Raw genomic sequence first — 14,403 nt, forward strand, 5'->3', positions numbered from 1 at the left:
ATTTTCTCACATAATGTACTATTAAAAATAAAAAATCAACATGTTTAAAATAGACGTACGGACATTCTGGTAACGGTTATAGAGTTGCTACGCTTTCTAAATCGTACCTAACTACTACAGAAATCACCATTTAAAGTTTGGAATCGATAGGACAATTCTAACCTATTTAAATTAATGAAAAGAGCTATCTATCTGTGACGTACGGACGGACGGACCAACCCTAGTTATAGAAAAGCTTCGCTTTTTAAAAATACTCTTTATATAAAAAAAATAGTTCAGCAATCCTATAATACAAAATAGTAAGGTGTGTTTGTCTGAAGCTTAAGATCTCGATACTGTTGGGTTAATTTGATTGTACTTTTCCGGGAAGTTTTATTTATATCTTTGTGAGGCTTTTAAAAAGGCTTAATGGGATAACAAAAAGGTGGAATTTCGTGATTTTTTTAATTCTAAAAATATAAAAGCTTAAAAGCAAATTCATAGTGTAAAATCTTCAGCCACTTTTAAGCCAATACACTATGAATCCAAGACTCTTATCTTTACAACCCTGGTGTCATATTTCATTTACACTATGAAATCCCCAGTTTACACTATGAATTCCAAAAAATTGGCTTAAAACTTGAATTTTAAGCCGGCTTAGGAATTCATAGAATATACTATTCACTATAATATTATTTCACAAAGATATGTGTAAACTAAATACTTAAAATTTTGATTTCACTTTCCATACAGTTTTCTACTTTATTAAGTACCGTTGATATTTTTGTTACATACTTTCATAGTAAGGGAAAGAAAAATGAAAGTAGCTATTTTGTACATAATTTTTAGAAGAATAGATATTCTATAAATAGGATGTCTGTTATTCGGTTTAGCGGTTTATGATCCTTGTTTATTATCGATTTTTATAATTTATATAAATTTCTTAAAATTATAAAATCATAATAACAATTTAACGAATATGTCATATTCAGTGATTTATTGATAATGTTTGTTAATCTTTTCCTTGTACTTTTGTAGAGTACCCTGTATGATTAGATTTTGTTTAAACATTTTCTTTTTTCTTACTGTATAACACTGTACTTTCGTTGATTTTTTATGAAAATAACAATTTTCTTATTTGATAAAGACTATAAAATATCATAAAAAGTAAAAAATGTAATAAAATTGAAATTGGTCACATTTTTTTTATTTTTGTGATTCTCTTAAAATGCAGTTTAAAGAAAGATGACAATATCCATAAAAAATTCCTAACCATTCAGACAAATTTAATAGCACAGCGCGTTTGTCCAATCTATATCAAAATTCATGAAAAATGTCAAAAATGTTTGAAAGAGACTTTCTAATGATGATTGTAAAAAGTTGCTATGTTCCTAATTGTTACAGGAATTCTTATTTAATGTTTATAATAAACATATAGTTCTAAAATTCCTAAATTAAATACTTAATATTTACGGACACACTTCTTGATGTGAAAAAGCTTTGCTTTAAAAATGCTTAACCTCTAACCGCACTTTTTTGTTTATGCTGGTTGAAAAATGAGAAAAATCATTGACAAAATCATGAAATTTATTTCGGTGTTGCAGCAACTCAATAATAGATTTTGTACGTCTGTCTATCTTTTAGTCTTCTAGTCTTTGCAACAAAATGATAATTGATAATTATTTTGTTTCTCACCTTATAATTTGTTTGTATCAATTAACTATCGGCTATGCCCCTAGAGGCTAAGGGGGTAGGAAGGAGTTGACCATTACATTTAATTTACTTACATTTTTAGTTTTAAAAAGGAAGAGGAAAACAATTTTAAAAGGGTAATTGTTTTCCATGAGCTATTGGGAGGGTGGAGGTAACTATCTCCAAAATAGTCAATAACCTTCCCTGGACGACAAATAAGAAAAATCACCGTAAAGAGAAGACCGATATCAGCTCAGCGGCTAGCAATATTTTTCTCTAATGACATAACAGGATAAGTAACTGTTGATTGTCTAATCTCATTTGAAAATAGTTTTACTGTACGATACATTACTGTTATTTCTGCCATTAAGTATACTTGTTATTGCTACACTAATAATCTAATGATATTGAACATTATTGTCTCTGTTTTTTCAAATATAGATATTAATTAATACCATGTCGTGTTTCAATCAATATATTTAGACTTAACAAATTTATACTTAGACATATTTCTATTATTTTGTCTTTTTTAATTTTAATATGTTCTTTCTTCTTTAAATGCGGCTTCTCGCTTTTTCTTTGGTAAAATTTAACAATATCTTTAATTCCCAATACTTTTGGGTATAATACTTTAAGTAAAGCATCACTATAATCATGTCTGAAAATGTAATTATGTTCATATTACGCACCTTCTATTAAAGTAATTTTGGGTTAGATTTATACGGAATTTCTAAATAATGTGGAATATCAAATGCGATGATACTCTATATTTTTTAATATTTATTTGTTAAACGGTTTAAAATGTTGAGTTTCGCTTTAATGGATGTTCTCATCTTTTATGTTTAGTGTAATATTTTATTTTTATCCATTTTAGTTTTCTCATTTTAAGAAACTACATATTGTGCTAATGGATATAGAATATACGTACGTGGATAGATTGACCAATAGATCTATTATGATCAGTAACATGGGATTCATTTATTGGTCAGTTCGTTCATAAAGAAGAAGGGTAAGGGGGTAAAAGGGTTTAATGGGATGTATTGTATACGAAAATCTGCTGCAACATCTAAGTAATAATATATCGATTATTGTTTTGTCATTGTGGTGACAAAAATGCTCCATTTTTTTGTAAATTGTTTGTTATTTTTCAACCTTTTTAAGTAAGTTTAACTTAATCTTTAATTTTGTAAGATGTTTATACTGATAAGAATAACAAAAGGCGTTTGTTGTTTCTATATTTGTCTTTTCATTTTTAGATCTTTTAAAAACAAAAATAGCTATATGTTTAAAAGTTTTAAAAATATCTTTTTAAAAGACTTTATAGACTTAAAGATAGTTATTAGAATAAGGTTTAATCAGGGAGGGAGGGGACATTGGGCTGTTTATTACACTAGTCCCCAAAGTCTTAATAACATTTTCTTATTGAATGGTTTAACAACCTTTGGGACTTTTAATTTTGATGTTAAATGTAATCTTCAAAATGGGTGATCATTGGGGATGTACATCAATTTATCGGCCAGTGTTTTATCTTTTTAGATACCTGCGTTTAATAATAGTTCTAAGTAGCTGAGAAAACTGTTTTTATATAATATTTTATATGCAGAATAAATAACATTTCAAAGTTTAAGGGGGGTAAAGGGGTGTTTACCCTTGGACGTCTATTTATCCAAATAACAACCATCAATAACTACTTCCTGTTTTATAAAAATGCAGTGTCTAACATTTGTCTACAAAATACATAGATAAATTGGATCTACTGCAGTTCACGGTAAAATATTGCTTGTAAGGAATATTTCCAAAAATCTATGAATTTTAAAGGCTGCTAGCTGCCAAACGGCTGAACGTGCAAATCATGCCCGCACACTGTTTTAGGCGGCATAAGAAGGCCTACAAATAATCTGTATAAAAATAAAATGGTGTACAGGTATGATCTGTACGTTCAGCCGTTTGGCAGCTAGTGGCCTTTAAAATTCCTAGATTTTTGGAAATATTCCTTACTAACAATATTTTACCGTGAACTGCAGTGGATCCGATAAATTAAATGCATTTTTTTAGGCTCAAGGCTTTACTAATCTATATAGTATACATTCTTACAAATGATCCTATACAGAGAAAGAATGCAGTAGTCATGACTTTTTGTCAATATACTTTCCAGGGATCTAAAGGAATAAGATAATGAACGATAAACATTCCCAATGATGATAGAGAAATTAACCCTTCTGTAGATTAAAACTATTTTGTCAAAATATTGGACACCAGCTTTTTGGAACCAACCAATCAAAATTTAATAAAAGTTTTATAGCCAACGAATAAGATAACGTTGTTACAAAACTTTGGGTACCAGTGTAATTAACAGTCTAATATCCCCTCCATCCCTGGTTAAACGTGAATTTTGTTGATGTTAAACTCCCCTAAACCGTCTCTAGCACGATATTGAGCTTGATAAAGTAGTCCAAAATAAAAGTTTATTAAAAAGAGTATGGTTACATAAAAAACGTGTTATATAAAAGTGATTAGCCATTTAAGTTAAGCAATAAAGGGGGAAGGGGTTAAATAACTATAAGTTCCCACCCCTTGGACCTTGTGACCACTTTCAATCTGGTCTTTGAATATCAGCCAATAGCGTCGGAAATATTAACGCAGCCAAGTCGCTACAAAAGAGCAGAAAGCGATTTTCTAGCAGACGAAAAAGGTTCCCAACACTTGATTCAGGTATTTTTCTGGATTATATAACTATACTTTTACATTTATTGCTTAGCCAAGCACAGAAACCATATATATCATATATCCCGGGTTATTATGAAATATATATAAAATAAATGGGAGTTTATTTTTTCGTTTGTTAGTTTATTAGTTTCGATCAAAATATACCTATTAGGTTATATTAGTTACAGCACTGGTTAGCCGTGCAAGATTAGGGCATCGTAGGCATAGAACCCTCAGGTTTAAGGCCTCCTACAGGATATCACCCCCTTCAGAGGTAAGACAAGGCATGATGTGCACTTTGAGGGAAGCAGAGTATTGACGGACGAACAGACTGAAAAGTAAAAAGATACCAAAATGTAGAATATCTAACCACGCGTTTTTGGATAATTTAAAGATTAATACTTATATATAATAACTTTGACTAAAAGAAGTAGGAAGAAAGATTTTTTAATCATAACCAGGGAGGGAGAGAACAATGGCTGTATAAAATTGATCTCCAATCCTTTCCTGATGACAGACTTATATATATAAAATTTGGGGGTAGATATAATTTTTCATCCGTTGTCATATACCTTTAATCCTGGATGGTAACAAATAACAAATAACAGAGTCGAGACAAAACAGATGCATTATTAATATGCCTTCTCGACTGCATATTTTAGTGGATAATTCACAGTCTGATTTTGTACATTACATACTTTTGATCTATATGGCCGACTAACGTAGAGGAGGCATGAGCTATAAGTAACTTTGTCCACAGGGCGGGGTCCCGATTTTGTATTGGGTCTTTGAAATCAGCTAATAGCGTCGGTAAAAAAGAAAACAGCCAAGTCCCTACTAAAGAACAGTAAGCAATTTGCTAGCAGATGAAAAGGGTCTTCAACACTTGGGGTAGATTGTTGTCTGGAACATACATATATAATTATATATACATTTATTCATATGGGTTTTTCTCAAGTATTACCAAGTATTTGTTATATTTTGTAAATGTGATCTAAAAATAGACAAATAAAATATGAAAATTTACCCGCCTCCCTTTCAGTTTCAATTAATTTAAAAATATTGGCAAGGGTTTTATGCTCAACACGGCACTTTGAGGGAATTCACAGTTCAACTTTTGGAAGCAGTATTTTAGTGCGTATTAAATTAACCACATATTACTGTAGCGTTTTGATACACGTTACCCGCTTCCTTTTCAGTTTCAATTCATTTTAAAAATATGGGCAAGGGTTAATGCTAAACTCGGCACTTTGAAAGAATCCACCGTTCAAATTTTGGAACCAGTATTTTAGTGCGTATTAAATTAACCACATATTACTGTAGCGTTTTGATACACGTTACATTATCGCTCTAATGGGTCTCTGTAGCACAATATTTTAGAATATATTGTTTTTATTGGAGGCAAATCTATCATCTGTTATTCAAGTTAGCGGAGCAAAGAAAAAAAAATTATGTATCCTCTTATTTAAAGACTTAATTAGATGAAAATCTACTTATTTTCCACACTTTTATAATATCGGAAAAGGATGGGAATAATAAAATTAGGGAGTTAAAAGAAAGAGGAGGACTAAATGGGCGGAGCTGAGTAGCAAATATGAGCAATATATTTCTCATAGATAGTTTGGGTTCAAATTAGCATAATATTAAACAGGTAAACTATATTTTTACAATGACAACCATTATCATAAATATCCAATCAAAACAGCATATTAAGATCAATTGCAAAAAAAATTATTTCAAATAAAGAAATAATATAAAATAATCATTTTAAGCCATTTTTAAGTTACTTTTGGCTGATCTATGGACAAACATACAGACATCCCGTGGTTATTTATTAGTTTTGCTACTAAACTGACCAAGCTAAATTTGCTTGATTCATTTCATTAAGAGATACGATTGATAATGAGTATTTTTTACTTGAAATATATTTCGGAATGATAAAGTAGACTTTTTCCTTTTAAATTGGGTCGAGAAAGAATGGGTTTTTTACTAATAAATAATCTTTATAAAAAAAATAATAACATATCTTTAAGAAAAAGTAGCTGTGGTGTTAAAAATACATGAATTACTCAATTTCTTATGATCAATTTATAAAAATATCATTTTTTGCTTATTTATCAATGTATTTCAGATTAAATTTAATCTAATTGTTGTTAAATTGTTTGTTTCAATATATAATACTGTGCTTTTTTTACATAGCTACATCAAACCCTAACCAATTACTAACCTAATCGGAACCGTATGTGCTAATCCTGAAATTCTTTAATACATATTGACATTATTTGGTCAGTAATTTGAAAGAGTTAAGACTGGTTACAACATCTATTTTAATTTGCTTTTAAGCGAAATAAAAAAAAATGAGTGTGAGACAAAAAGATTTATACAGAAATCTTATCAACAATCGTCTAAAAGGTAAGAATTATTTCTATTATACTTTTACATTTCATAATTAATCTATATAAAAGAAAATTAGAGTATTGTCGGTTTCGTGACATTGCCTCATAAGGGGCGTTTCGTCGTAATTGCACTTAAGCTTTTCTCCTATTTCAAGCCCATGTGTTGGGCTCTAACCCTGTTGGACCAATTGCATTACCTTGCGGTGCAATCATTAACATATACCTAATGTAAAATAACCTATTAAAAGCTACTGTGAAAATACGATGAAACGCCCCTTTAGAGGCGATATCACGAAACCGACAATACCCGAAAATAATGTCTTAAGAGATCTTATAGCTAACTTTCTTTTCAAAATTGTTTATAGGTAGTGCTAGTCCAGATTCCGATTTTGTACTGTACATATTTTGTACATATGAATTATTCTCGAGCTTTACAAATATTTTTAAAAGCGAAGCTTTTCTATAATTAGGGTCGGTCCGTACGTCCGTCCGGTTGTTACTGATAGCTTTTTTCGTTAATTTAGGCATGTTAGAATTGTCCTTTCGATTTCAAACTTAGCATGATGTTCCTGTAGTATCTAGGTATACTTGGAAAGCGTAGCAACTCTATAATCGTTACCAGAATGTCCGTACGTCCATTTTAAACAAGTTGATTTTTTACTTTTTAACAACAAATTTTTATGTGATATAATAATCCGATTGATCTGTATTTGAGAAGTTTTGCAACAAATATACGTATAATTTTGTCAAACTTTCATGTTTATATTTTACATATTTAGTTCTGACACTCTACAAGAATTAATGTTCGTTTGTCCTACCGTTTCAGAGGGATAATACATACAGTGAACGTCAAATTCTTGTAAAACTCATCACTTTTGGAGATCAAAATCTTTAGTCGAAAAGTTTAAACATTGCTAGTTTGAGCGAACTAATCTTGATTATACAAAAATATCTAAAGTTTTTAAGATAATGAAGATAAACTTTGGGTACCAGTAAAATTTTAAGTATTTACATAAGAAAAAATAACCATATTAAATTATTTAGATCGTACAAACCGACTGGCGGAAAACGTAGATGAAAAGCCTTGTGTAGACCTTTCAGAACAAGGACACAACACGCCATCACAGCAACCTGAAAAGACCACTTACATAATAAGAACTGGAGTTGAGGACAAGTTCAAGGCTGAAATGAAAGAAGAATTTAACAAGATAAGTAAGTTTGATTTTTTTCCTTGTATAAAAAAGGATATCTCTTTGTAGCGAAGGATACTTTTAATTTTTAAAACTTACATTGGAAGACGAGGGTCGACTTACTCCCCTCCCTTCCCTCAATTGCTACTAGAGGCCTTTTACATAAAGTAGAAAGGTTTTTTGTTAGTTTGTCCATTAAGATCTCGCTAACCACTCAAATGATTGAAATCTACATTTTAGGAAATCATCACAAAAGTTTTCTGGGTTGGGTTGAGGCTATTATTCTTTGAATATAAAGATGTCGCTATTATAGTCCTTTTAAGGCTTGTGTTTGCTTACTTCTTACTTTTTTGGGTGAATCCATCTTATTTTAGGAAAAAATCTAAGTTTAACCGTATTTAAATGATAAATTATTTTATAAACAGAAAAAGAAGCCTGTGGTGGCTAGGGGCGCAATCACATCTAATATAAAATCATTTTAGGGGAGGAAATGAAGGAGCAAAGGGAGACAATACAAGAAATTTTACGGATCAGCAAGGATAATTTGATTTTGGTAAGTATAACATACATAATTTCATATTTATTTTCTGATATAAACCTCCTTTTTGAAATATCAAGTTTATCTGATTTAAAAAGGGACTAGGTGCAAAGCGTAAATATTTTTTGGGGGGAGGTGGGGGAAGTCTGTGGGTTCTTTGTCCTCCCCAGATAATGAAACTTGGGTTTGTCCTTACGGCTGTCTGACAGATTAAAACCTAAGCTAGAGCATCGTTCTATATTTGTTAGGGTAAGCCTTAAAAATAATATGCATACCTAAGCCTCATTATAAAACATGAATATTATTTCAGACAAATCAGTGGACCAAACATATTTCATCTGTACTAGCAGGTAAAAGTTATTTAAAGACCCGTTTTCCGCGGATATTAAAATGAAAAATTATGGATATAATACCAGTTTTGTTGGCCAATTAATCTTTTTATTTATTTTCCTATACGATTTATGATTTTTAGTATAAATCAGAACTTGTTTTAAAATTAATTAGATTTTAAAAGCGAAGCTTTTCTATAATTAGGGTCCGTACGTCTGAGATGGATAGCTTTTTTCATTAATTTAGGCATGTTAGAATTGTCCTATCGATTTCAAACTTTGCATGGTGATTCCTTTAGTAGCTAGGAACGATTTAGAAAGCGTAGCAACTCTATAATCATTACAAGAATGTCCGTACGTCCATTTTAAACATGTAGATTTTTTTACTTTTTTAACAACTAATTTTTATGTGATCTAGTTATCCAATTGATCTGATTTTTGGTATATTAATTCCTGGGATAACAAAGTACAATATCATTATTAAAGCCAATCTATAATCAAGTCCTAAATATGTAAGTATGTCCATAAACATTATCCTGTATCAAGAAGTTTTTCAACAAATTTACTCACAATTTGCTTTGACTCTTATACATTTATATTCTGATACAAGTGTTAATTACCGTTTGTCTAACCGTTTCAGTGCTTCGCTTTTATGGATGTTTTAGTAGTGCCTGCGCAACTAGTCATAACTAAAGACTAATTTAAGTAATTTAAGTAAACTTAAATTTAGCTGTATTCTAATCGATATTTTCTTCTTTTAGTAAATGAAACTAGAAAGGCTGGGAACATGGATAAACAAGAACAATGTAATTGTAAAGCCAACATAACAGCGCATACCAAGAAAGTTAATGGAAAAGAAAACATGCCTCAAATTCAAGGTAATACAGTGTGTGTTTTTTTATGAGAACTTTTTTGAAAGCAATTTTACCCCACTTATAGTTATCAGAATTTAATGATTAATGACTTATTTTCTTCGTTTTTTAATGCAATTAATAAAACAACAACAAAATATTACAGTTTTTGTTTAAAAAGTACATTAAAATGTAAAATTCAAAACTTAGGTGTCAACATCTAAAAATGGTTTTAGCGCATTTTTCTTATGTTCAAATCTTCTACCTTTTGCAAGAATGGCTGCAAAACGCTTCAAAGTTGTGATATAGAGCTAAAAATGTATACAGATACTATTAGGGATATGTACTAGAATCTATATTAAAGTTTGAAGGCCATATCTTAATCAGGGAGGGAGTACTGGCCCCCCAAAGTCGACTACTGAAAATTCAATTTATTTCTTGCAAAGGGTAGATGATAGAGCATAAGAAAAATGTGCTAAAACCATTTTTAGATGTTGTCACCTAAGTTTTGAATTTTAGATTTTACTGTACTTTTTAATAAAAAAACTGAAATATTTTTTTAATGTTCTATTAATTGCATTAAAAAACGAAGAAAATAAGCCATTAATCATTAAATTCTGATAACTATAAGTGGGATAAAATTGCTTTCAAAAAAGTTCTCATAAAAAAAACACACTGTATATTAAAAAAATTTCGGTTTCAACTAAAAGATGGAAATTAAATAGGGAAGCTATAAAACGACTTAATAAATTTTATCAAACTTTGATGGGAAGCTTTATATGGATTTTAAATGTTTAAATTGAGGGACAAAGTAAAAATCAAAGTTTGAATTTTAGACGCAAGGCTACTCTATAATTCCTGTCTTTAAACCATCCACCTATCTGTCCACCCTACTGTCCTTAAGAAAGTAACCTGATGCAGCTCAAGAAACTTTTTGAAAGCGAAGATTTTCTTTATTAAGGTTCTGTACCTCCTTAACTGTGTAGCCTTATCGTTAATTTAGGCATGTTAAAATTGTTCTAAAGATTTTCATGATAATGTCTCTTACAGTAAAGTAAGATTAAGAAAGTTTAGCAACTCTATAATCATTACCAGAAAGTCCGTATGTCCATTTAAAACATGCTTTTTTTGTTTGCTGTACTAACTGATTTATGAGCTTCACTTTTATGGATTTCAGTTTATATATCTATACTACCTTCGCTTCTTGTGGGTGTCTTCATCCTTAATGGCATATTTAAGAATCTGTGACTTTCATATATATTTCAGAAGTCAAAGCAGATAATATAACCAAAAATGAAACTCCAACAAACAAAGAATTGCACCAAAGTGTAGTCAAAAGAAAACGAGAGCTGGAAACTCAACAAAATATTCCAAATAAACATTTTAAAGCTGAAACTGAACCTGGTAATATTAAGTTTTCCGAAGATTATGATCATGAAATGTACCTGCTCCAGAAAGAAAAAGTTGTGTCCCCACCACCAAACTACACTGTCCCGGAAGGTGTCATTGACTTTGATTTGGAGACGAAGGGTGATCCCCGACAACACGCCGAGTATGCTAGGGATACTTTCCAGTATTATAAACTCAGAGAGGCCACCTTTAAGATACCCAATTACATTGAAGCCCAGAATTTTATCAACGAGGAAATGCGTGCCATCCTTATTGACTGGCTGGTGGAGATACAGGAGAGTTTTGAGCTGAACCACGAGACCCTGTACACAGCTGTCAAGATTACCGACCTGTACCTGTCCAAGAAGTCGATTAAGAAAGAGGATTTACAGCTGTTGGGCGCTACTGCATGTCTTATTGCTAGCAAGGTTGACAAGCGTCTACCACCCCTGGTTGAAAAGTTCCTGTATGTTTGTGACGACGCCTATACGAGAGAAGAACTATTGAGGATGGAGCGTAAAGTGCTGGCAGTTTTGGGATTCGATCTCGGGTATCCACTCTCCTACAGTTTCCTGAGACGTTACGGTCGTGTTTGCAAGGTGACAATGCCAGTGCTGACCTTTGGTAGGTACATCCTTGAATCCAGCCTCCTAGAATACAAATTCAACGTGGAGTTGTCAGAATCTTTACTCGCTGCTGCCACCATGGCCGTTGCTTTCAAGGTGAAGGGTATCAAAGGCTGGGAGGCCACTCTGGAGTATTACTCTGGAATTTCTATATCTGAACTAGAACCTGTGGCTCACGCCCTACTCAAGATGCTACAGAAACCTGCTCAGGAAAACCTGAAGGCCGTGAGAAGCAAGTACAGCCACAAGGTTTTCCATGAGGTGGCCACCATCCAGCTGCCAGAGACCATCTCATTCTAACAACCTTGGCAGCTAGACGGAGCAGTCAATTAATACTTACTTTCATTCTAACAGTCCTTCCTTTATGTTTCTTATTGTTCCAATCTTTTATTAGTGTCATTAATGAAGTTTGATTTTAGCTTTATTTTCTAGCTGAGAATTTATTAAGTTTTGCCCTTAAATTACTAGGTATACACTATTCATTTCATTCCATAAAGACTTTTGTTATACATTTTTCAATAAATTAAAATTAGTACAAACTGTAAGAGTTTATTCCGCTCCTATTTTAAAGAAATAGGCCAATACCAAATAAATAATAGGAAAAATGAATTCACCATCCATTGTACCATCTCTTAAAATCCCGTGATGTTAAACATATAAATATAAATAATAGGACTAATGCAAAAATGATGCTGAACTTTGTACATAATCTGTACATAAATATTTTAGTCGTACATAACGTACACAAATACATACACACACACATACAGTACCTGTTTATAACATTTCCTTATTTTTTTTCATGTACCTCAATATTCGTTTAGGATATTTTTTACATTTAATTTTATACATTTATAGATAAAAAATATATTTTTTTGTCTCTAGATTCAACATTCTAGATAGGGTACTTGACGGGGGGATGACCCTATTGTTTACCCCATCAAGGTTTAAAACCACCAAGCTAAACTATGTTAAAGCAACTGATCCTAAATGAACAATCTATGTAAGCCATCAGCTTATACCAACAACGAAAAAAAATCGGGGGAAAATGACGAAACCTATACGTGTTTTTCAGCTGTCGTTGGGGGGGCAACACATCGTAAAATTGACGACCTCTCCATTTGCCCCCCTAACATTATTTTATATTTATTTCGCTTGTTGGTTATACCTTATACCTGGTTAGCCATACTGTATAAAAGGGGGGGGGGGGGTTAATGCAACCATCTCGTAATCAATGATTAAATGGCACTTCGAATTTCGATCTAAAATTTTCATGAGTAGTCCTTGGTGGGTCTATTTTCCCTAAATCGAGCAAAAAGTTGGAAAAGTAACGGCTGGCGGCTCAGCCTTTTAGCGTTTTTTGCCTATTTCCAGGGCAAATTCATCATTAATTACGAAGGAATCAACTTTTAAAAACATATTTTAGGTTTAATTCATGTTAAATGATAACCATTTTTTTAAATTTCTACTACCAACCGGCTAGAACCGTTTGATAGGGTTTTTTGAAAAGGAACGACAGTATAGTGTACCTAGGAACTATCTGGCTGGCACGGATATTACAGGAAGGATGAAAACAATCTCGCTAGACTGGTTGGTTTTTGTCCAGCAAGAGTACGAACTTTTACCTGAAACCTTGTACCACATTATTTCTATAATTGACACATAGATGGAATTGACATTACCAGTGAGAAACTTGAATTAGTTGGTGTTAGCGCCATGCTTATTGTCTGTAAGATTAAAGAGAACTCTGCTGATGCTCCCAAGTTAGATTTATTTGTATATATTTCTTACGACGCTTACTCAGCTGCTGAAGTTAGACAGATGGAGCTTAGAATTATTCAGGCTTTGAAATTTAATCTGAGGGATCCTTAAGCGCTGAATTTCCTTATAAGATTCGGCAAGGTTAGTAATATTTAGAAAGCATCATGTTGGACTACAGCTTGGTTGGTATGTCTGGATCTCTGGCAGCTGCCTGCAGCCTCTACCTGGCACTTAAACTCCTGAAGGAGGATGGACGATTTGTTGTGTGGACTCCTGCACTTGCTCATTATACCGGTTATCAACTTGATCAAGTCATGAAGAAGACTAAAGCTGTGACAGAAGCCCTGCACAAGATACACAAGATGCACTACGGCGAACAGATCTATGTGGTCAAAGAGAAGTTCAGTAGCAAATCCATGATCCAGATTGCCACCAACCAAATCATTAATGAGAGGATAAACCTTTTTTTTATGAAATTATAAAAAATATACTTATTGACTTAAATTTGCTAACAGAATATTAAAAATAATGATCCTGGTAAAATTTCTTTTTGAAAGTTTATTTAAAATAGCTGAAAAGTTAAGGATTATATATTTAAATGCATTTTTATATATATTTTGATGTAAAGCCAAATTGATATGATAGATAGTTTAATTAATTAAATTATAATCTAAATAAAAAAAGCTTATGAATAATTTGTTAAATATTTGTACTTGACTAATAATATGTTAATAAAGATTGTTAACGATAACGTTTTAAATTTAATCATATACAAAATTACTAATGAGATATTAAATGACTTTTTTGTTTGGGCATGACTTTACCAATATTATAATAACCAAAAAATAAAAATTGATTTTAAAATGGTCAATTATTTAGAATATAAAATGAGGATAAAATATGAAAGTCATAAGTAAAAAAATATTCATGAAACAAATATTAGTAT

At 31.6% G+C, this 14,403-nt stretch overlaps 2 protein-coding genes across 2 annotated transcripts in view; both read left to right on the plus strand.

Annotated features, from left to right (window-relative positions):
• LOC145314690 (uncharacterized) overlaps positions 1 to 14,403 on the plus strand; it is a 213,589-nt gene that overhangs the window by 121,834 nt on the left and 77,352 nt on the right. The gene's annotated exons all lie outside the window — the stretch shown is intronic.
• On the plus strand, positions 6,735 to 12,043 carry LOC145314974 (G2/mitotic-specific cyclin-B3-like). The gene is made up of 6 exons (XM_080155047.1): positions 6,735 to 6,789; positions 7,818 to 7,985; positions 8,446 to 8,516; positions 8,812 to 8,851; positions 9,592 to 9,708; positions 10,948 to 12,043. The coding sequence occupies exons 1-6, from the start codon at positions 6,735 to 6,737 to the stop codon at positions 11,994 to 11,996; spliced, it is 1,500 nt and encodes a 499-aa protein (XP_080011173.1). The 3' UTR covers positions 11,997 to 12,043.

Source organism: Acartia tonsa, chromosome 3 (assembly GCF_053477335.1).
Source record: "Acartia tonsa isolate MP-2025a chromosome 3, ASM5347733v1, whole genome shotgun sequence".
Taxonomy (NCBI): domain Eukaryota; kingdom Metazoa; phylum Arthropoda; class Copepoda; order Calanoida; family Acartiidae; genus Acartia; species Acartia tonsa.